Source organism: Pteronotus mesoamericanus, unplaced genomic scaffold, assembly GCF_021234165.1.
Source record: "Pteronotus mesoamericanus isolate MK-2021 breed Mesoamerican mustached bat unplaced genomic scaffold, CSHL_Meso_final contig_20, whole genome shotgun sequence".
Lineage (NCBI taxonomy): Eukaryota > Metazoa > Chordata > Mammalia > Chiroptera > Mormoopidae > Pteronotus > Pteronotus mesoamericanus.
In genome coordinates, this window is record NW_026555085.1 from 69,730,957 (window position 1) to 69,753,741 (window position 22,785).

The 22,785-nt window shown below is 41.8% G+C and overlaps 1 protein-coding gene across 3 annotated transcripts; it reads left to right on the forward strand.

Moving 5' to 3' along the window:
• Nucleotides 1-14,694: 14,694 nt before the first annotated feature.
• Nucleotides 14,695-22,744, forward strand: VGLL2 (vestigial like family member 2). 3 transcript variants are annotated; one of them, XM_054568912.1, is made up of 5 exons: nt 14,695-14,985; nt 17,330-17,642; nt 19,744-20,298; nt 21,415-21,477; nt 21,559-21,584. In XM_054568912.1, exons 1-4 carry the CDS (start codon nt 14,905-14,907, stop codon nt 21,456-21,458), a joined length of 993 nt encoding a protein of 330 aa, XP_054424887.1. In that variant the 5' UTR covers nt 14,695-14,904; the 3' UTR covers nt 21,459-21,477; nt 21,559-21,584. The 3 variants fall into 3 exon arrangements, with proteins under 3 accessions (XP_054424887.1, XP_054424888.1, XP_054424886.1); XM_054568913.1 differs by lacking the exon at nt 21,415-21,477 and having other exon boundaries at nt 21,559-22,744; XM_054568911.1 differs by lacking the exon at nt 21,559-21,584 and having other exon boundaries at nt 21,415-21,530.
• The last annotated feature ends 41 nt before the right edge of the window (nt 22,745-22,785 follow it).

Genomic DNA, 22,785 nt, shown 5'->3' on the forward strand with positions numbered 1-22,785 from the left:
CATGGACATTGGCAGGAAATAAAATTAATTTTGAACTAATAGTAACACAGTTATTGGTATGAACTGTTGTTTGTTATTAATAATGTTAGCAGATTGACCAAAAGCCAACAGAATTTTAGGAATTTCAATTTGTAATACATTTTTAACTTTTTAAAAATTTAAAGACAGTATTTAAATTAAAAAATATATAATATTCTATACAAGTGACATTTCAATAAATTATAAGGAAATTAAAACATGGGGGAAAGTTCACATAACTGTGAAGTTAATTCATGTATAAATAATTCTTAAGTGAATTTCTATTTATACTATTTTCTGGTCTTTACAGATTAAATTATAATTGATTAACATACTACTATATTTTTCTTTAAAATATATATTAAAATTTTTGAAAGAATAGAACCTAAAAAATACTGTACTTTAGATACTACTTTTAGAGATAGTGAATTTTGTGATATAAATGATAGCAATTTATATGATGAAATTAAGGGTTGCTCAGTTGGTTGGATCATTATCTTGTACACCAAAAGTTTGACGGTTCAATTCCTAGTCAGAGCTTATACCTGGGTTGCCGGTTCATACCCAGTCAAGGTGCTTATGAGAGACAACTGATGTTTCTCTCTCACACTGATGTTTCTTTCTCTCTCTTCCTCTCCCCCTACCTTCCTCTCTCTCTAAAAACAATATTTCCTCAGGTATGGATTAAAAAATAATAAAAATAAATAAAATAAATCATTTTCTGTAACAATGGTATTTCTTTTTATTTCTTTTTTAATTTCTCATACACTAAACCATAACAATGTCTCAACCTGATTTGTAAAATTCCTTGCTTGTTTCCATATGTGATTATTCCTTTAAGAACCTTATTGACAATTCCAGTTGCTGCTGCTTCAGGGGAACAATGTTTATCCAAATTAAAATTAATAAAAACTCTCAAAAAACTACAATGCCTCAGAGAAAGTTTTGTAGTTTGAAATTATTTTTGACAGAAAACAAATTTTGTTAATATCTTTATAAGAACACAATTACTAATCTTGCTAAAATGAAGGCAAGAAAAATAGGTTTTGTCATATTTTGCTATGTTGTAACTCATCAAACATACTCAATCCATTAATAGAATACCTCAACATGTGTGATAATAATTAATTCCAGTTGTTATTTTTTCTACTTAATGTCAGACAATATATGATGCCTGATGCCACACATTTTTTTTATTTATCATTAAATCTATTTTGAAGGTAGGGAAATATGTCCTATTCTATTCAGGTTTATTCACTTTATTTTTAATTCCTAAATATTTAAACAAAGAGTATTTGGGTTTCTACTTGTTCTCTCACTCCAATCCCCCAAATGTTGAGAACAGGCAGTGCTGATGCCATGGTCGGCTTTTCCCACCTTTGTTGCAACTTTAGACTGAGAAATCGCATCAGTGATCTCTCCAGGTTTTTTTCTACCCATGTTTCTTCTCCTGCACCTCCTCACCTACATTCCCACCCACACATCCACTTACCCCAGGCTCTGTGGCTCTTGAGCCCCAGTCCCCTGGCTACTGAGCTCACAGAAGGAGGACTGTTACATTCAGTGACGAGTCCTAGATGACCGGCACTGCATGTTTTCAGGGCCAAGGGAAGCAGTAACTGCAGCGGAGGGGAATATTTTTAAAAAATGATTTATACAACAAGGTACCAAAGGAATTAAGGAGAATGGTAAAGAGGAAATGAGAGAAAGGGCTAGTCATGGAAGGAACTCTAAGCATTTCTTCGTCAGAGAAAAAAATCAATACACACTTATGTATGTACAGGCATGCCTACGTATGTACATACATACATACATACATACATAAATAGGTAGGTAGATAAAATAATGAATAATTTTGAGTATTCTGAAATTCATTAAGGAAAATTATCTGCTATTGAAGAAATAGTACAAATATTAACACATTCCACAAATATGTGTTAAAAGCCTACTCTAGGTTCTGTGTGATGCTACGTCCTGGGGTAACAAACAAGCAAAAAGAGACATGGTTCCCTTTTCATGGAGTTTGAAAGCATAGACATTGATCAAATATTTATACCACTGAATATATTATTTCAACCTGAGCTGAAATAAAGTCATGTTTCCATGAAAAGAGGATAAATAGAAATTTTGAGGATGTCTGGAGAGGTTTGAGAAGGCAGTCTCAAGTGCAGCACAGCAATTCCCCAACTCAGCAGGCAAACCAAAGGAAAGCACAAGGAAAAGACAGGCTCAGAGACATATCAGAGGCAGCTCCCAGCTGAGGCCTGGAAGAGACCCTCTACGTGAGCAGGAAATAATCTATTAGGTAGTTTTGTTCTTGTATGGACTGCAGCTTACTTCTTGATCTTAAAAAAAGGAAAGTAAAAAGGAAATATTCAAAACTAGAAACTACCCTAATGTTCTTCAACAGGTGAGCGGGGAAGCAAATTGTGATATATCAGTACAATAGAATATTACTGCACTCAACAGTAAAAAGGGACAAACCATTCACCCACTTTACAACTTGGATGATTCTTAAATGCACATTGCCAAGTGAAAGAAGCTGTACCAAGAAGGGCTACATAATGCATGATTCTGTTTATATAATATTATGGAAAAAGCAAAATTACAGGAGCAGAAATGATGTCAGTGGTGGCCAGAGTCAGTGGCAGCCAGAGGGGGTCAGGAGGTGACTACAAGGAACTTGAGGGGATTTGTTTTTTTTAGTAAAAAAACTGACCAATATTTTGCATTGATATGTGCATGTATCAAGATTCACGTAACTATACACTACAAAGGATAAACTTTTCTGTATGCGAATTACAAATTAATAATTTTTTAATGTACCAAAGGAAAAAGAGAAAGGAAGAAAATATAAAGGTATGTTGCAATGTTGCAATATGGTTGATAATCTTTCTCCAAATTTTCGTGCCTTCCATTTTTGATTTCTCACTCACCACCTGTGAAATTTGGTTACATCATAAGTGCAAGTTAGAAGTCAAGAGTAAGTGTGCGTAATTGATGTATCTCAGACTGTCTTGATAAACCTCAGCAGTTAGACTAGAAATGTAAATGCAAGTTAGGTCACTCCTGTACAGTTCACTTATTTGTTACATGCCATTTAAATTCTGAAGTGCACTTTTGTCTCAAATTTAACCCAGACTAGAAAGGCATCTGCCTTGAAGCCTATATTGTTGATGTAGAAATGGAATGTGTTAAGTAAAATGTTTTGAAAGTCCTTGTTATGAGACTGAAGGACATAAATGAGCAGTTACTACAAGCAGTAACCTAATCTTCTGGCAGTTGTAAAGGAGCTGAAGTTTACAATAAAGGTTTTATGGGAAATGTGTTCAGAATTGGTTGCCATGATAATCCATTGGAAAAAAATTGGTATGGTAACCCAATTTAACAACTGTGGGCTTCAACCATGCAATAGTTAAACAAAGAACACTTGTTCCTGAGGAAGATAATTATTCTCTGTGCTCCCTGACTTTCAGAGTAAAATGTATTTGATTACCTACACTAAAGTAGATTTCTTTCCTTTTCCAGCAGCTGAGAAACTTAAGATCTGAGGTGCGATTGTTATTTCCCCAAGCTACTTCCCTAAGAGCTTGCGAACCTACCCATCTTCCCCAGCCAGAAAATCTCCAAATTTTAACAAGCAGACATTTTCTTTTAAATTGCTGGATATTTTCCAAGACTGCTGACCAGTCAAGAGATGGTGAATTAATATATCTCTTTTTTCCTGTATTTACCTTTCATTAAACTTCACACACAAAATGAATTACCCCATAGCACAGATGTGAATCACTTTCAGCATACAGAAGAATATAGATAACACAAGCAAGAAAAAGATAAACAATACTAGATCTAACCCATGGCTATACTTTGTCTGCTGCTGTATTTTCCCAAACTCTGATCTTTCAAAGATAAAGAAATTTAAATGTTCATTTACAGGCACTCAAAACAGCTTTTTTACAAAAAGATTTTAGTACTTACTGGTGTCACTCAGTGGATTGAGCCCGGGTCTGCAAACTGAAGGGTCACTGGTTTGATTCCCAGTATAGGGCACATGCTTGGGTTTCAGGCCAGGTCCCCAGAAGCAGGTACACGAAATTCAACCACACACTGATGTTTCTCTCTCTAAAATTTTTTTTAATCTTTAAAAAAAGATTTTATTTATTTATTTTTAGAGAGAGTGGAAGGGAGGGAGAAAGAGAGGGAGAGAAACATCATTTGGCTGCCTCTTGTATGTGCCACAAATGGCAACCAAACCCACAGCCCAAGCATGTGCCCCGACCAGGAATCGAACAAGCAATCTTTTGCTCTGTGGGTCAACACCCAACAAACTGAGCCACACTGGTCAGGGCTACAGTGTTTTTTAAAACAACTCCAAGAATAGGTTCAGGTACTTCGTGTTAACCTCTGCAAGCATTATTTGCTAGAATATTCCATCATAAGCAAAATATTTTAGAAAATAAAAAAGAGGAAACATATTGGCCAATTTAAAAATTGACAAGACCATGTGCTGGCAAGAACATTTAGAAACTGGAACTCTCTCATCCACTATTGGTGTGAGTATAGAACGTACAACCCATAACATAAACACATTTTGGCATTAAATATGCATAAGCCCTATGACTAGCAATTTCATTCTAGGTATTTCTTTAGAGAAATTCTTGTATTCCCAGGAGACATATTCATAGCTGCATTTTTTTTCAATATCAAAAACATTATAAACAATTCAAGTGCCCATTAACAATAGGATAAAGTTTTTTATTCTCTACAACAGACTATTATGTAACAGTGTACATTGCAGAAAATAAATGTACTACAGTTTTACATATCAACATGAATGAAAAGCAAAAAAAGAAATTTCAGAAAATAAAGCAGGTTGCAGAAGAATATATGCAGTATGAATCAATTTACATGAAGTTCATAAACACACATATATTGTTTAAGAATGTCCATCCCAAATGATAAAACTGACTGAAATAGACAAGGAAGTGCTTAAATTAAAAAAATTCAGATACTTTTCTTATTCTGTTAAATCTCTGAATTTTATAGATCTGTTCTTCATATCTGCAGTGGTCAGAACTCAGGTTATGAACTGTACACTTATCCAATGGGACTCTGACCCATGTTTGTTTATAAACTATAATAATACATGCTTCAAAATAGATCTAGGTTAAATAGCCAGTAGTCTAACTTTCTGTAATAAATGTAATTTATAAACTTAGTTTCTTACTGGTGGACTATAATGAGAGTACACTTGTCATAAATAAAAGGAAATAATGCAAAAAAAGTTGCATAACCCTGTTGCAACCTCATTAGTTGCAACCCTCAGTTGCAGGTAACCCTGTTGCAACCTCGTTAGTACCAAATCAAAATTATTTACCCAATTCGATGTTTATCAAGATATAAGCTATTAATAGATGTTTAAATCCCAGGCCCTGCTAAGTTGATATGGGAACATTATAGAACAATTAAGATCTTAACTGAGCATTTATGGAGCAATTCCCTAGATAAAACCTAAATCTAAGTAAATCCTTCTTGTGACTCAGAGTGAGAAATTATGCTAGCCAGCTATTAGAGGAGAGGTTGCAGAATCAGTAAAATACAAATGTAAGTACTGGCAGTCCCACTCTCTGGCTCTGTGACCTCAGAAATATTTCTGAACTCCTAAAGATCAGCTCCCTAATATGTAAAATAAAGATGATAATAAGGTTGCTAGAAAGATTGAATAAAGTGTATGTAAAGTGTTAAGTATTCAAAAGTGTTAACCATTAGTAATTATTAAAATACATAATTATTAAAATATAGTGTCAGTAACAGGTACATTAATTTGGAGCCCTGACAATTTAGAGTACCCAAGAAATTTTTTTAGTTATAAAAATTTTTAAGTATGCTTATGAGCCTAAATATTCTTTATGCAAAAAGAAAGAAATTTATCAATAAACTGGAAAATTCAACTATTTCTTTTGCTTCCTAAATAATTTTCATGTGCAGGTATACCTTGCAGTAGTAGAGTGTAAGTTTTCAGTAACTCCTAAGGACAGGTAGGTATCTTTTATTCATCTCTCAAAAAAATGCATTTCAAACAGTTTTTAATAGTTAAGAGAAAAAAGTACCTCATCTTAAGGAAGCACTCAAAACTTGCCTTTATACATTTTATTGTAAAATGTTTCAAAGGAAATATAAAAATAAAAACATAATAAAACACTCTCATGCCCACTCCCCAGTCCTATCAAATTTTTCTATATTTGACTCCAATTATTTTAAACTATAGGAGACCCCTAGGTACCTCTCCTTATTCTTATTCTCCTCCCTTCCCAGTGGTATCTATTATCCTGAAACTGCCACTTGTATTTCTCTTGCATTTTTTGTGTTATCACTACCTGTATATGTATATATAAACAGTACCCATATAGCATTATTTCACAGGTTTTCAACCTTTACATAAACAGTATCATCAAGTTTTGGCAACCATTTTTTATTTTTTGCCAGTACTGTTGAGCTTTAACCATGTTGTTATCATGTTTAATCATGTGTCTACCTGTAGTTATGTGTAGTCCATTCTGTCCCCTATAGAATTTTATTGTATTAATGTATCACAATTTATTCCTTCTACTTGTGTAAGTTTGTCTTTTGTTTTGTTTGGGTTTGTCGTTGTCGTCGTCGTTGTTGTTGTTATGCTTTGCCTTGCTTTTGCTATCACAAATAATACTCCAGGGAAACTTCTTGTACACATTTCTTTGTGCTCATGCGCATGCTATTCCCTGGAGTATATATCTACAAATGAAATTGCTGGGTTGAAGGTCATGTGATTCTTCAAAATATTATATGTATATGATATATATACAATTTGTTTTAAGCAGTATCTTTACCTCATATGATGAGTTCTAACTAAATAATAATGCCTTTTAGTTTATAAACGTTTACTCCTTTGCCCTCCCTGCGAATGCTCTTCAGTTTGTTTCCACCTGCGCTCCATCACCACAGGTACACACCTTAGTCCACATCCTGGTCTAATGCACGTATCTCAGGGCCCCTGCACCACTGTGATAACAGAGACGTGCAAATCCAGGCATGGAGTCAGAAGCCATTTAGCCCAGTTCTTGGTCATGAGGCTGTCTTTTCCTTCCTGTTTTTAAGATAAGAGCTTTGATGAAGATACAGCCAGGTCAGCAGCAATTCTTTTAGCCTCCTGTGTAGGCATGAGAGCCCCAGGGTAAGCCCTGGTTTTAGGCAGTGAGCGCAGCTCAGAAGTCTGAGGCCCATCCTCCTGCAGGAGCCAGGAGCCTGACTGCTGACTTCCCACTCTGTGCCCAGCAAGCCCATGACATCAGCCCTGTTCATAGTTTTGAGGGGTTTTTTGGTTTGTTTTTGTTTTTGTTTTTTTATCTTCAAATGTTTGGTTTGTTTGGGGGGGTCAGTTATATATTCTTACTATCTGTTTCTATATTTTCTTTATGATTTCAATGGTTTTGAAGGAAAAGTGATGAGTCAAAGGGTAAACATTGTTATCTCTAAAGAAGAGATTCTCACATACTCTTTAGGATCAACAAAGTAACAATTTCTTTTTAAGCCACTACTCCTAACATATTTTGAGTTATTGCTTATTTTCTTCCAGAATTCTACTATTTAAGCATTCACCTGTGCTGGGCAGTGGAATTTGTAGTACTAATCATCAAACAGAATATTATGACTAATAACAGTAACTTTATTTTCTCTATTAAATGTTATATATTAGAGCACATTGAAATATGCAGGACTTATATAATGTAAATTTGATAAAAGTGAAAATGTTCTAGTTTCAGAGCCCCAGCTTCACCAAATAAAAGAATGGTTATCTTCTGTTCTCAGACTCATGCAATTTCAGAAAGGTTGAACTTTTATTTCCCAAGGAACAGGCACCAGACATACCTACGTGAACTCAGGCCCACAGAAAGCAAAGGTAATGGGCAGCTTTGCGGCCAGCACTGCATACCGGAGATCGCACCTTCACTCACCTGAGGCTTGAACGCCACAGCTCCCTTTTGTATTTCATTTCCCTGGAATTCTAAAGAATCTCTGGCCAATTCTGTCCAAACTTTAAGGTTAGATCCCTGTGCAGTGAGAATTTGAGAATACAAAATTATTCATTTTCAAGTACAGTTTATAATGTGCTATTCTTCAAGAAGGATCTTAGGTTGGAAATAATATCAGCAATGTTTATAAACACTATTTATGCACATGAGTTCATTCAGATTTCAGAGTCGGGAACCATAAACATGCATAGATAGAGATCCTCTAGTCTTGTTTCTTCTTACGTACATGAGAGTTTAAGGAGTGACAGATATCATTTAATCCCCCAAGTCAGAACCCTGAGTCTTGTTATCCAGTCCATTACTTCTTCGATGCTGCTCTTTAGCCTCCTCCATTCTTTAGAAGGCAACTAAGTAATGTCATCAGGCTGAGCCTGTATTGCTTTCACAGGGAAAGAAGGCAATGTCCCATGAAATGCGGCCAGTGGGCTGAGATCCCAAAGGATGTGACCTCTGGAGCTACCGGCACCCAGGGATGAAGTCTGCCACCACACCTCAGGTGCTTCAAAGGGGGCAATCAGTTGCATCCCCGTCCACCTTTCCCCTCCCATTCTAAAAGGCAGACGTTTTCTCCCCGCTACTTGCCTTACCTAACTATTGGACAACATGTGTATTGGAATGTCTTTCTTTTTTTACACCTATTATTTGAGATTTTCTTTCTACTGAAATAACTTTCTGTAGTTTACAGATCTACTGCCCAAGATGAAAAAAACCCTTTGTTTTTTTTAACTTGTTTGTATGATTGCCTTAACATAGCACTTTATTTTAAATGCAGAAATAGAGCCTATTTTTCTCACAATAGTTGTCTGGTAATGGTGTTATTATGCTGCATTACTGAAAAGTTTACCCAAAAGAATAAATCATAGTGAGTGTCTTGCAATAACTATTCCCCCATATATCCAGAACAAAGCTCTATACATTGATGGAGATTGGGGTTCAAATTTATTTGCCACTGAATTCCCAGAGAGAAAAAGAAAGCTAAGTGTTGAAAATATGTGTTTGTTTTTGAGCCATTTCAGAATCATTCTTTTCTTAAAATTTTATAAACATCAACCGACATGATTAAGATCATGACCATATTTTGAGCACATGTTTGGAGAGAGTTAGCTGTTCTTAGGAGCATGAGCATTAATTTAGCAATGTGAAGTGTCCTTGGTGAAAGCGACTTTGAGATCTGAAATTTTCAGTGTGATTTCTTAGATTTCTTAGCTGGCTTTCACTCCAAATTATCTGGAGAACTACCAAATTTCCAGCTGGACTCACTGTGTGGCAATATTGTGCATGAGGCATATAAAATGATGCAATATCTTTTTTAAATTCTACATTTTAAAATACTTAAACTTTACATTTTTTTTCAGAAAATGTCACAGTTTGGATTATTTTACAACTTGATTGATTTGTACATTTCATTTTAAAAACCATCTACAAAGTTTAAATTTCATAGTTAACAACTAGACTTTCACCTTAAAATATGATGCACAATATTTGTAGTGTAAAGTTAAGAACAAAAATAAAAAGTGTGTTCTGCTTTGGGGTCTTCTAGGCTAAGTGTCCTGAGGTACCATCAAAACCCCAGACAACATGTTTTTATTTATGGTATAGTTAATCCTAAATTATTTATGTCATCATAAAATTTGCTTAAAAATCAGTCACAGTTACTGAAGAAATTAAAGACAGACATTGCCAGTCTAACAGTCAGTGCTAAAAATTCCCCCACTCAGGCCAAAGGAAACTCCTCCTTAGGAGAGAGTTCCTAACAAGCTGTTTCAAGATCTCGGGAAGCATGTGACAGGATGTCACACTAAGATGGAAATCTTCACCTTCTCTCATTGCTGTGGCCTCCTTTTAATCCCTTCAGCAGCCTGCTGAAATGACCTTCATAGATAGAAGCTTGGGAATGGATGGACAACAGTGCTGTCAAACATCTAAGTCAACAGTTGAAGCCCTTACGTCCACTTCCGCCTTCGGAAGCTGCTTATCCCTACATGTCCCAGCATCTTTCCTCAGGAGCTTCACACACGTGCTGCTTCCTACGCTTTCATTGCCAGATTGTGTCTCTTTAAATAAATTTTTTTCACTGTTGTCATAAATTTAAGGCAAATAAAGTGAGTTTTCTAGCCAAGTAGAAATGAAAAAATTACTTCCCATTAATAAGTAATTGACACATGCTCTAACTTAATTCTTTGTGTTCAAGTAATTATCAAAGAATATAAATGTCCTTATAACTTTTCCTATCTTGTAAAAATCTAACAACCTAAAATATTTTACACACATCTCTCCCAAATCCTTATTTTTAGCATTTGTTATCATTTTTAAAGATTTGGGTCATATAAATTGTATTTGTACAATAATATCTTTATACCATGCATAGAGACTCATTAAAAAGAACTCATTTCTGAAAGATGAATATAATATTAAATATATTTCTAATCTTAGAACTGGACATTAATGTCAGCATGGATTCAAAAGAAAATTAAATTCAGAAAGTTGATATTATTTCACCTAAGTTGAAGTTGACTTGTACATGACATGAAAATAGTCTTTAAAATATAAAGGAGGAAAAGTTTAACATTCTTGTAACAATCAAGTGTATGTCATTAATTACAGAGTAGTCTCATCTATTCATTAGGTCAAACCACACAGAATTTTTACTTGAAAACACTAGTGAGAACTACTCTGAGTTTGTAATTGTCATTAAGTAAAACTGGAATTCCTCCACTTAGTTTTATAATGAAGTTTCAGAGTACAGGAATTTCTCTTTTTTATTAAAATAAAATCACCATTCAGACTCTCCATTAATTATTAGGGTACCATTGTTAAGGAACACTTTACGCCTGAAAAAGCTGGCTTTTGCAGACATGTTTTCATCCAATATTACTAATAATTTGAATCCACAAAATCTTGTCAGCTACTCTCCAAATTCCAAACACACCTATATTGTATAAAACAGGCAAAGATGGGGTTTAAAGAAATAAAAGTCTATAAGAATACCATTATATTCATCCCATTTGGTTGGCAGCAGAATAAGTCAGCATAAAATGACTGTGGACAAGGATGGGCATGAGTTTGCTGCAGGTCATTTTTCCAAATTAGTTCTAGTCATTCTTCGTTCCTTTAAAGCTGTTTCTTTGCATTTTCAGAATAAGATATCAAGGTAGACAGGAAAATTCAGAAGGTAATGAAGTAGTTCAGGAAAAACTCAGAGGTAATCTTTCTAAAGAGAAAGAATTTCATTGCGATGTTATCTTGAAACATGTATTCATTCAAAAGTAATTTAAATTCATTTATTAACTTTGAAAAAAAGGTAACTTTTCTTTTCACAGTTCTAGAGATTCTTAGAATTGCACACTAAAACCAAGGTACTAAAAGGAAATTTTGGTGGAATTAACTTAATTTTCATATGGCAAACTCTCTATGAGCAGCTCAATAAATTGCTATAACACTGTCATAAAGTGGAATTCATTTTTAAAAGACGTTTTCATATTGTCTCTGCCCAATTAGAATGTTAAAAGGAAATTTGATAAGATGCCATTGATAATAGTTTATCTTTCTAGGGGTGTTGATTCATTTGTCCACTACCCAAGTTCCAGAACATTGACCTGTTTGGTTTACAGTCTCTCCAAAAATAACTGGGTGAGAGGTAGAGAGAGACTTTCCTCCCAGTTTTTTCCTTCAACCCAAGAGTCTGAATCAAAGCTGACTTTTGTGAAGTGTTGATGTCCTGGTGTTTGAATGACTGGAGGAGGTTTAAATAAAGTTGTTTTATTTTCCACTTCAACATAGAAACAAGAGGGGATCTCAGGAGATTGAGTACCACCTTCCTGTAAATGACAGCGTTTTAGATCCACAGAAAAGGCTGGATATGATCCAATGTTTGGGCATATTTTAAAACTGTGGACATTTCATTTTTCTTCCCTCACTTTGGGTTTGGGAAGAGGGTAAGATTTTCCTGCAGAAATTCAAGAGTGATGCTCACTGACCCAATTTCCTGTGTTTCTTTTAACTCCTGTCCAGACAATAAATACCCTTACCCAGCTTTACCCAGGTTTTGAAAACCGGTTTCAAGTAAGAGGAGATTGAGAATGTGAACAGAAAGCAGCCTTAGGCAACTGGAATGACATTCTCTTCATTTTCTTAGTTCAAAATGTGGGAAATCGCTGCTTCTATAATCCTTTTCAAAAACAATTAACATTTTGCTGGGCCTTGTTGGATTCGGTGAGGTTGTCGTTGTCTCCCAAATTAGTGGGAAAATCAGAGTTCTGGTTCCATGGCCGAAGCAAAATAAAATTATCAAAGTGAGTGGGTACAGGGGACAGGAGGTGGCTAGAGGGTGAGCCAGATGCGCGATCTAGGGCTGGTCTCCTGCCCCTTTCTCCGCCCAGCACTGCGGATCCCCTGTCAAGCCGCGGGGCCTGGGCTGCGCTGCAAGGAGCGCGCACCTGCGGCAGATCCTCCGCTTGCAGGTGTCCCAACAGGAGGGGCCGAAATAGAACCTCGGTGTCCCGGGGTGGACAGTGGGACCTGCGCGACAGGGGGTAGTGTGGCCTGGGGGCGGGCCGCCTACTGACAGTGACCTGTCTTGGGCGCGGCGTCGGCGTGGGCACTTGGGGTCGGGCGGCATCCTGAGACCTGGCCCAGTCCTGCCAGTCCAAACTGGGGTGTATGTACCGTGTTGGGGAGCGAGAATGGGACTCACGCCCTCTCTCCCCCATTCATTGGGAGGAGGCACACTGTGGCTTTTCAGGTGACAGTTCTCTCTTTTGCCCCCAGCGGAAAGACAGATAGGCTATTGTTGACCTCTGCTCCTGGGCGGTAGGGTTGGGACGGGAATGAAAGGGACATTCTGCTTCCCTTGTGCTCCTAGTCGGTCCGAGAACGGAGAGGCCAAGGGAGCTCCGCCCCGCCTCTAACATAACAGGGTCAGTAAAACCGGATAAGGGGTACCTTTATTTTTCGTTTAATTTTCTTTTAAATAGACACATCATAGTTAATTAAAGAAACTCTCCAATCGCTCAGGCGGGCTCGTCCTTTATAAACCAGATTGGAGGCATGGAGCCATTACCCTCATTTATATTTCAGAGAAAACGAAAAATTCCACCCTAACACAACCTGCTTAAAATAGTCACGTTTTACAGATAGATATATCTGTAAGTGTGCATTTGTTCGCAGTTTCATAGCCTGAAAATCGATGACAGACTTTTTTAACCGGGGAATAACTAGAGTTCGCTTCTGTCTGTACTCCACGCTGCCTTTTCCCTGGGTCTGGGCTCCCAAAGCTTCCCGCCTCTGCCCGCCGCCCAAGGCTGGCCCCCCACTCTTCCCGAAACACCCGTCCGCCCCCTGGCCAGCTAAACAGAGAGCCTCTCTCAATTCCTTCCTACGCTTGTAAAACGGAGGGCTCCCCTGTGACATCGCCCCCCCTCCGCCGCGCCCCCCGCCCCGCTCCAGCCCAGGGGGCTGGGGCAGCGGTGCTTGGGGAGGACGGAGGGCATCCAGCGTCGCAGGAAACAGGTGGGAGCCAGGAATGCTCTCCGGGCAGGAAAGAGAATGGCCACGAGTGTCTCACAATTGTGCATCCTCCTTCAACTCTCTAAAATGAAACAGAAAACCGCAGCTGTTGTATAAAGGGGCTGAAGAGGCAGCGAAAGACCTGTCTGACCTCCTTGCAGTTACTAGGATGACTCTTCTAACAGCTGACCGGTCCTTGTCTCAAAGTTACGGAAACTTTACCGACGCCGTTGGAGGAGACGCGGGGCGGGTCGGGGGCTGGGTGGGACCTCCCGGACTCCTCGAAAGCAGCTCGCACCGGGAGGAGCCAGAGGCGGGGCGAGAGCTACGCGAACCGAGCGGATTCGGGTGGTATCAAAGAGCAAGGAGCGAGATCTACCCCAGAGGGGTAGCGGGGACCCGCCCCGCGAAGAGTGGAGTTGAGGTGTGGACGCCGGCGGCCAGGGATCGCGTCCCGGGAGGCAAAAGGAGGTGGGGCTGGGCTGCGCGTGCAGGCTCTAGCCGCTGCCATTTCCCCGCACGGGGAGCTCCTCCGTGCCCCGGAGGATTTCCTGGACTCCTTAGGCACCCCGTCAGCGACGACCGGGATCTCCTAGGGGATTCCCGGGGGTAGCCCCGTCCCTCCCGGCGCGTCACCGGGAGCCTGGAGCAGAGAGTCTGCCCCGCCGCGCCACCCCCGGACGCACACGCACCTCTCCAGAGGGAGGCCGGAGCTCGCCCACAGGGCCTTTGCCCACCTAGCATCAACTTTCCTTCTCTTTCACATCTAAAAAACTCTCGTTTCCTTCTCCCTCCTCTCTCAATCCCTCAGTCTCCTGCGTTATCCTGGGGGAATCCCTACATCTCAAATTGCGAAGCCTCGGGGCTCAATCCCGGGTTGCACAGTTCGCCGAACGCCTGGCCGCAGGGGAGCCCGGCGAAACGCAGCCGCATCTCTCCGGTCCCCGTCCTTCGCCTTCCATTGCACCCCCAGGTCCCCGCCCCCCCCACCCTCTCCTCCCCACCCCTCCCTTCCCTTCCCCTCCCCTCCGCTGCCTCGGAGTGGCGTCAGCACGCCCGCCCCGCGTGGGGTTTAAATGTCCACTAGCCGGGGCCGGGGCGCTTCTCTCCCGGAGCGTGGTCGGGGCTGGAACTGCAGGGGTGGGAGTGGAGCGTCAGAGCGGGATCCCCGGCCGCGGAGCGCGCTGCCCCTCGCTCCGCCGCCGATGACGCGGGAGCTGGGGTCCAAGCGCCGCCCATGCAGCATCCCAGCAGCTCTCCGCCGACCGAGAGTTGATGATAAAACTCTAAACCGTCTCCGCTGAGGGGAGCCATGAGCTGTCTGGATGTTATGTACCAAGTCTATGGTCCTCACCAGCCTTACTTCGCAGCCGCCTACACTCCCTACCACCAGGTACGTGCCTTCTCCAGGCCGGGACCTCGGAGAAGGGTGACGCTCCCGGGCTTCTCCGAGCACCGCCTGTCTCCCGAGGTCCACGGCGCCTCCGCTCGGGTCCCCGGCGTGCGACCAGAGGCGGGCGCCGCCCGGATGCCGGGATTGTCCGCGCTGCCACCGGTAGATTGAGCTAACCCCTTTAGTTTGCTCTCTCGGAAGGCAACTAAGCCCTGCTAATGCGTGTCCCGGTTTTGCTAGGAATAATGAGACGAGGATCGAGCCTACTGGATTGTTTTCTTAATGTCTGTCGGACTGCAGATTTGTCCGAGCCCGAGCTCAGTGCGGGCGCAGGGAGATGGGAGCAAAGCTGCCACATAGAAAAACAGACTCTGGTCCCAACAAAAGCTAAGGCCTGTCTCTCTATGTTGGAGATGCAGAAACCCAAGTTCTCACCCTGCAAACTTATCTAAGGCAAAATTGTTTCTGTTTCAATTCTCAGGCGATCAGGCCAATTAATTTCAGAACCAGAGAATCCATTACAAAGAGAATCGCAGGAAATGCATTTGTTTTATAGTTTTTGTTTTGCAAAGTCTGGGGGATTATAATTGACTGGGGTACAATTGACTGGGCAGAGGCAAGCTTCATAGATAATACTTTACCTTTCAGGAGATGGAGTAGCCGAATAGAGCTGCCCTGCCATCAACAAAACCACTTTTAATAAGACCACTTAACCCCGGTTCTACAAACTCAGGTTTCTTTGAATTATTCCTATTTTTCTTTTCTCTGGGCTGTGTCTGGTGAACAGTTCTCTCTGTTTCCACAGATAATGTAGTGAAAACTGAGGACAGTAGTCCAGGAAAAGAACAAAATGTCATCGGCGCATGGGAGACTGGACCAGGTTGGAAAGTGAGGGCCTGGGCTCCTGTTTTGGGGACATTGAAATACACCCCAATGTCGGAGTCCATGCTTTCACCAATTTTGCTTGCAAATCCCAAATATCTATTTGGCTTTGGCTCTTCCTCTCCTCCTCCTCTTTTCACATTCCAGCCAGGATTTTTCATGTCAATGTTAATTTTAGGAATCACCAGAGTCTCTCATTTAAGCCAAGTGGGAATGGGGTAGAAGCAGTGATATTGCTAAGTAACTCCTTTGACATCAGTGTCTGAGATGAACTCCTTCCCAGGCTGGGACTACTGCGGAGAGGAGAGGTGGGTCGGTTTTCTGTCTGTTTGGTCCTTTCTCCTCCCTGGCCCTGGACCAATCTTTTGCATTAAGATCTCTGTTCATTTTTGTAGGGTCAGACCATCTCTGCCATAATGCTTTAACACTGCATTCAGTCCATTGCTCATTTCTAAGAAAATGTTTTCAGCAACTGCACTTGGTTTTTTTTTAAATCACTATCAAAAAGTCACCATTTACTGAGCCTCACAGCCAGGCTAGGCTCTTCCGCTGCTCCTTTTTATTACTTGTTTCCTCAATGTGCACAGAGATGGGAAGGGCAGAAATTCTCATAACCCATTGGATTTTCTTTACTCAAAAGAAGATCTCTTTAAAAACTGAGACAGACTCTTAAATGGGCAGTGTATGGGCAACCAAACAAATACTCACTTGCATTTATTAACCTGATCCATGTCAGGATGTCATTCACCTTTTTACCCCACACAATTCTTTCCTAAATGGAACTATTTCAAACCTTCCACGGCAGTGCTTAGTTTTACAGCCTGGTTGTGTGGAGTGGATTTCTCTATTTTCATGTTCCATCATGAGGATGCGTAATCCTGCAGCTTGTGCTTCTGCCATGGATTATCAGGCAGGGAACAGTCAGGCCCTAATTGGACTCGGGTGCCCTTTACCCGTGTTGGCTGATTTTTAAAAATACATACAGGAGTAGACAAAAGTTGGTTTAAAGTTCTGAGTATGTGAAACACGTAATTTAATCTTGTATCATTACTTATTTATTATTGTTATTTATTTGTACTATGTAAATCTACTTTTGCCCATCCCTGTATATTTGCCCAGGTTCTGGGTCTGCAGTCAAACTCAACTCATAACCTGGTTGCTTAGGTGTCTTCTGTGACCTTCACCCTGACACCTTCCAAGAGCTTTGGCTGTGGCCTGGCAGCAATTCAGGGGTGACAGAGATTTCAGGAAGGGCAATCTTCCACTCAGTGAGCCCACCCTTGTTCAATGACAGGTTGTGCAGCCCACAATACAACCTGTAATGCAGTGATCAGCATTGGGCTTAGACACCAATGTCAGTTATCCCCAGGATACCTTAGGGATCAGAAGAGGAACTGTAGTCTCAACGCAATTTGCCATCTCTTTTGCAGTTGACTACTCTATTATTTCCCTCTTTGAGCAGAAACTAGCTTATTACTCCAAGATGCAGGAAGCCCAAGAGTGCAACGCCAGCCCCAGTAACAGCAGCGGCAGCGGCAGCTCCTCTTTTTCCTGCCAAACTCCGGCCAGCATAAAGGAGGAAGAAGGCAGTCCGGAGAAAGAGCGCCCACCAGAGGCGGAGTACATCAACTCCCGCTGCGTCCTCTTCACCTATTTCCAGGGGGACATCAGCTCCGTGGTCGACGAGCACTTCAGCAGGGCCCTGAGCCAACCTAGCAGCTATTCCCCAAGCTGCACAAGCAGCAAAGCACCGAGAAGCTCGGGGCCCTGGAGGGGTGAGTATGGAGCTCCACCGGCAAGGACCCACAGAGAGCCCTCTCAGCCTGGGGTCCACCTCGAGGGGCTCGAGGAGACGGGGCTAAAAGACTATTTACTAGGTGTCAGAGAAGAAGTGAGGAGGGGCATTTGAGAATGGATAAGGAAGTCGGTACAGGCATAAGATCTCTTCTCCAAGAGGCAGAGAATAGCAGAGGAGTGACCTAGAAAAAAACAAAACAAAAACAAAAACAAAAAACACCAGCCTTGGAATTGAGAGGCCTGGGTTGGCATGTTAGCTCCAGAGCTTCCTAGCAATATGACCTTGGGCAAGTCTCTTAACCTCTTTGAGGTCACTCTATTCACTGGTCTCTAAAATTAGAATAATACTTGCCCTCTTAATGATCCCTGGAGATGACAATAAGACAAACAGAAAAATGTATGTAAATGCACTATAGAAATGTGAGGTTTCCAACACTCTCCCAGGCCAGGGTAGAGAGAAGGATCTTCATCTACTACAACTTACAAGGACCCAGTTTCTGAAGATTTTCTCAGAAGAAAAAAGTCCTAGGCCCCACTGCAAGCATAACCGGATGAAGAATGTCTCTTAAGACCTACCCTGTGCCTTTGGTCAGGTTTCAGTTACTTGGGGGATTCTTGAGGCAGAAAAACATCTTTTAATAAGCATGTAAAGAAACAAAGAAATAAGAATGTGGGTACAGACAAAACATCTCTGAGGGTTTTTCCCCAAACATATCCCTCTTTATTGCTCTACCCTTCTCAGAAAATACTGCTTTTTCTAGTCTTGGACAATGATTTCTTGGACAAGTCTACTAAATTTCCCTTCTATTTTGAAATCTCAACCTCCCTTTATTACCAAGGAGAGAGTGAACTATTTCATAAACTTTCTCACTAAGCTTAGAATTTGATGTGTACCAAGCTAAGAAATGAGGACTTTGTACAACAAAAAAAAGGAAAACAAATATTATATTTTGAGGGAAATGACAACCCCTACCCTTCCTTTTTTCTCTTGAGTTTGACAGTTTGTAAAAGCCTTGCCTAAACAAACTCGAAAAAAAATTAAAATGCAGAATGTTCTTTTTATTCTTCAGTTGCCTAAATATCTTTAATAGGAAGCCTGTTCATTACTTAGAAGATATTTTTAAAGTATTTTAAATTCTATAGTATGCATACAGATGCATTCCCCAGGGGTTCTCAATAAAGGCCTTTTAAATTAAATGTCTTTCTTCCTCTCCCTCCTCACTAAAGGCAACAAATTTTATCTAAATACTGTTCTCTCCAAAATGCTTCCAGACTCTAGGGGTCAACAATGATACCGATGATGATGGTGATGATGATGATGATGATGATGATTGATGATGATGATAATGTTGTTATTAGTGTGGCTTCCACACTCTGATGCAGACAGTTCATGCCCCTTTGTGCAAAGATTATAGCTGCTCTTTTAGTATGTCTAGTTTCACTATTTTGCTCAAGTTCTTGAAAAAAAATTTCAAAGACGGTTTCTAGAAAGGAAGCTAATAATAGCAAGACTTCGAAATATGTTGGTGGACTTCTAGTCTATCAGAGACACATTTTCTAGAGCAAGGGAGACTGAAACGCGAGAGGGGTTTAGTGAGATCACTAGGCGGCCTACCAAGAGTCGGAAGTGGTATCTTTAGCTTGAGAGGTTGCAGATTGGAAAGAGGAGGCCATGTCTGTCCTGTGGCCTTGAAGGTGGCTCAGATGCAGTTAGGTGAAACTCCCTGTGCCCCAAAACTGAGACTTAGGAGCAGGTCTCTCCGCTCTGCCTTCTCCCCGCCATTTCCTGGGTTTGCGCTCTGGACGCGTCTGCAAAATCCGAGGAAGCAGACCTCCACTCCAAAAAAATTCCCCCAATTTGTGGTGCCTTTACCTTAAATTCACAGGCCTCAGCCCCCTTAGAAAGGCACCTCCCCAAAGGCTGGGCTGCTAATCGGTCCCCAGCCGCTGCTTTCCTGCCCTTGGACGGGCCCGCGCTTTCAGCTCTCCCGAAGTGGCCTTACAAGGTCCGGACTCGCTTCTCTCGGCGGTGACGAGCTCCTGTTTTCCTTTCCTTCCCTTCGGCTCCTCGACCTACAGATGGCTCCTTCCCGATGAGCCAGCGCAGCTTCCCTGCCTCCTTCTGGAATAGCGCGTACCAGGCGCCTGTGCCCGCGCCCCTGGGCAGCCCGCTGGCCGCTGCGCACTCGGAGCTGCCTTTCGCCACCGCCGATCCCTACTCGCCCGCCGCTCTGCACGGCCACCTGCACCAGAGCGCCGCGGAACCCTGGCACCACGCGCACCCGCACCACGCCCACCCGCACCCGCACCCTCACCAGGCACATCCGCATCCGCACCATCCCTACGCGCTGGGCGGCGCCCTGGGCGCCCAGGCCACAGGATACCCGCGGCCCGCGGCAGTGCACGAGGTCTACGCGCCGCATTTCGATCCGCGCTACGGCCCGCTGCTGATGCCCTCTGCCTCGGGGCGTCCAGCCCGCCTCGCGCTCGCCCCGGCACCTGCGCCAGGCAGCCCCCCCTGCGAGCTCTCGGCCAAGGGCGAGCCAACTGGCACAGCGTGGGCCGCTCCCGGTGGACCCTTCGCTAGCCCGGCGGGAGACGTGGCCCAGGGTCTGGGCCTCAGCGTGGACTCAGGTAAGCCAGAAAGCGAGCATGGCGGACCCAGGTCCCTTCTGCCCTGTGCTCCACCTGGGGTTGAGCCCTGGACCCACTTTAGTTCTCCTTGGAAACCCCAGTGACACTGTGGCCTGAAGGTCTGCAATGCGGGATTGTGTTTCAGGAAGCCGATGACCCTTGGGCCATGGGTAGGGGCAGAATGAGAAAGTAGAACCCTGCCCTACTCTAGCTGGTAAATATTACAGAGGATTTTTTAAAAAATAAAATTTGTTGGAAAGGCTCTAGCTCCACCCTGTTCAGTTCTGTAGCCACTAGCTACATGTATGTGTTGAGCACTTAAAATGTGGCTAGGCCGACCTGCGATGTGCTTTAAGTGTATAATACACATTGGATTTCAAAACTTTGTGCAAAAAAGAAAAGTAAAATTTACCTCATACGTTCATATTGAGTCCATGTTGAATTATTTGCAACACATTACATAGTGAATATATTAGGTTAAGTAAAATATATCACTAAGTTTCACTTGTTTCTTTTTACTTCTTTTCAACATGGTCGCTATAAAATTTAGAATTATGCCTGTGGCTCCCATGTGTTTTTATTGGACAGTGCTGATCTAGAGTACCTGCTAAAAGTATAAAAGTCTAAAATCCTCTGGAAGGGGGGGGGGGGTTGTCTTGTCACCTAGTGATAAGGAAAGAAAAAAATATGACTCTGATATCAACATAATTGCCAAATTAGATCTCTTAAAAGCATAAAACTTACCAAGAATGTGATTTAAAGGATAATATTAAGTCTCTGTTTTAAATAGTTGAGTTTTAAAGATATATTCAAACAAGAGCTAGCAGTTTCTTTTTGCAGTTTTAAGAAAAATGAAAAATAAGTTACAAATACAATCTTTGGCTTGTAGTTTTGCCCACTCCCCCTTCCTCAGGTGACGATTTGACATTTCTGTTGGCTTTGCTTTTACTTTCATTCATGCCCATTAGAAGAATTGTGTGACTTTCACAATAAAACTGGTGTTTGTCTTTCTCTTTCTCTTTCCTTAAATATCTTGTCCCTTCCCTCCCCCACCCCCTTCTCTCCCCTCTCTTTCTCTTCTCCCTCTCTCTCTCTTATTTTCTCTCTGCTTTTCAGGTTTGCAGCCTCAGGACAAAAGCAAGGATCTGTACTGGTTTTAGACAGCCCACCTTCTTCCCTGTAGGTCTCTGCCTAGCGCCCTTGCTGACGCTCAGAGCTGAATGGAGTGGGTTTGTAATGGCTTCTGATCTTGGTTTGCAGCTCGTCGTTATTCCCTCTGTGGTGCATCCCTCCTGAGCTGACCTGCTGACCCAGGGTTCCCCTTCCCTTTCCCTTCTGACCAGCCAGAAGGCTCAGCATCTGTGCCTCTCACTGCAAGAATGAGGACACGGGGAAAGGCAGAGACTTCGAGCTTCTCCGTGTGCCGGGAAAACTAAAACACACATCTCAGAAACTTCATCTAACAAGAACTCCTTCTGCCAAAAGAGCAGATCCGAAGACTCTCAATTAAGTTTAATGACTTTTGGGCAAATCACTGGAAATATCTGTGGTGAGATCACTTAGGTGATGTGATATACATTTTCTTGGAAGGAGGGAAAGGAAAAAAAAGGACTTTTTGGTGTGAATATTTTTATGCTGATGTGAATTATTTCATTAAGTAGTGTGATCATAGCACTACTGGTGTCAGTATCCTCAGATTTAAAATGTATTTGTATTTGCATTGAAGACTGTGGTAGAGAAGTAAAAAGAAGCCAATCCTTCTTCCTCACCTCGGGAGCCGCCAGCTTCCTTCCTGCCCACTCCCTCCCTACAGCCCAGACTCCAGGCACAAAGACACACTTTTTCCTTTGGATTGTGAACATGGAAGCCTCAGCCTGAATGTGAGTGGCAAGTGGCTCATCTGGGGCCACCTGCCCAAGTCTTACTGAAATGCAGCTGTTGTAGGACAACTGTTTAAAACTCCAGAAATACATCGACCAAGGTGGCACTTCCCAGTGTTTGGCACAGCAATTGCAATTGCACTGGATATATTTTATATGTGTGTATATGTATCATTTTTTACAAGGAATATTTTACAATGAAAAAAGAAACCCTTCTCTGCCTTCTCTCCCACAAATTCTGTCCCTCTCTCTTTCCTCCCCTGGATGAAAAAAGACATCAGGAGACCCTATTTCTCTCCACGAAGAAGTGGGAATCACCTCAAGGGGAAGGAATGTTCCATAGACTCTCAAATACCTCGACTATTTTTCTCAGTTTCTGTGGTGATGACTGGGACACTTCAGTGTTGGGATAGGGGAAGGGGTCTGTGCATGGGCAAAGCTAAAGATGATGAGGAAGAAGAAATAAACATTAAAGGTGTCTGTTTACTACAAGGTCGCTGTGCTGTTTCATAACAAGAAAATAAATGTCTTCGTTTTTCTCTAGTAGAATAAAATAATTTATAGTAGTATGGCCTGATGTCAGAAAGTAATATTACTTTATGGTGTG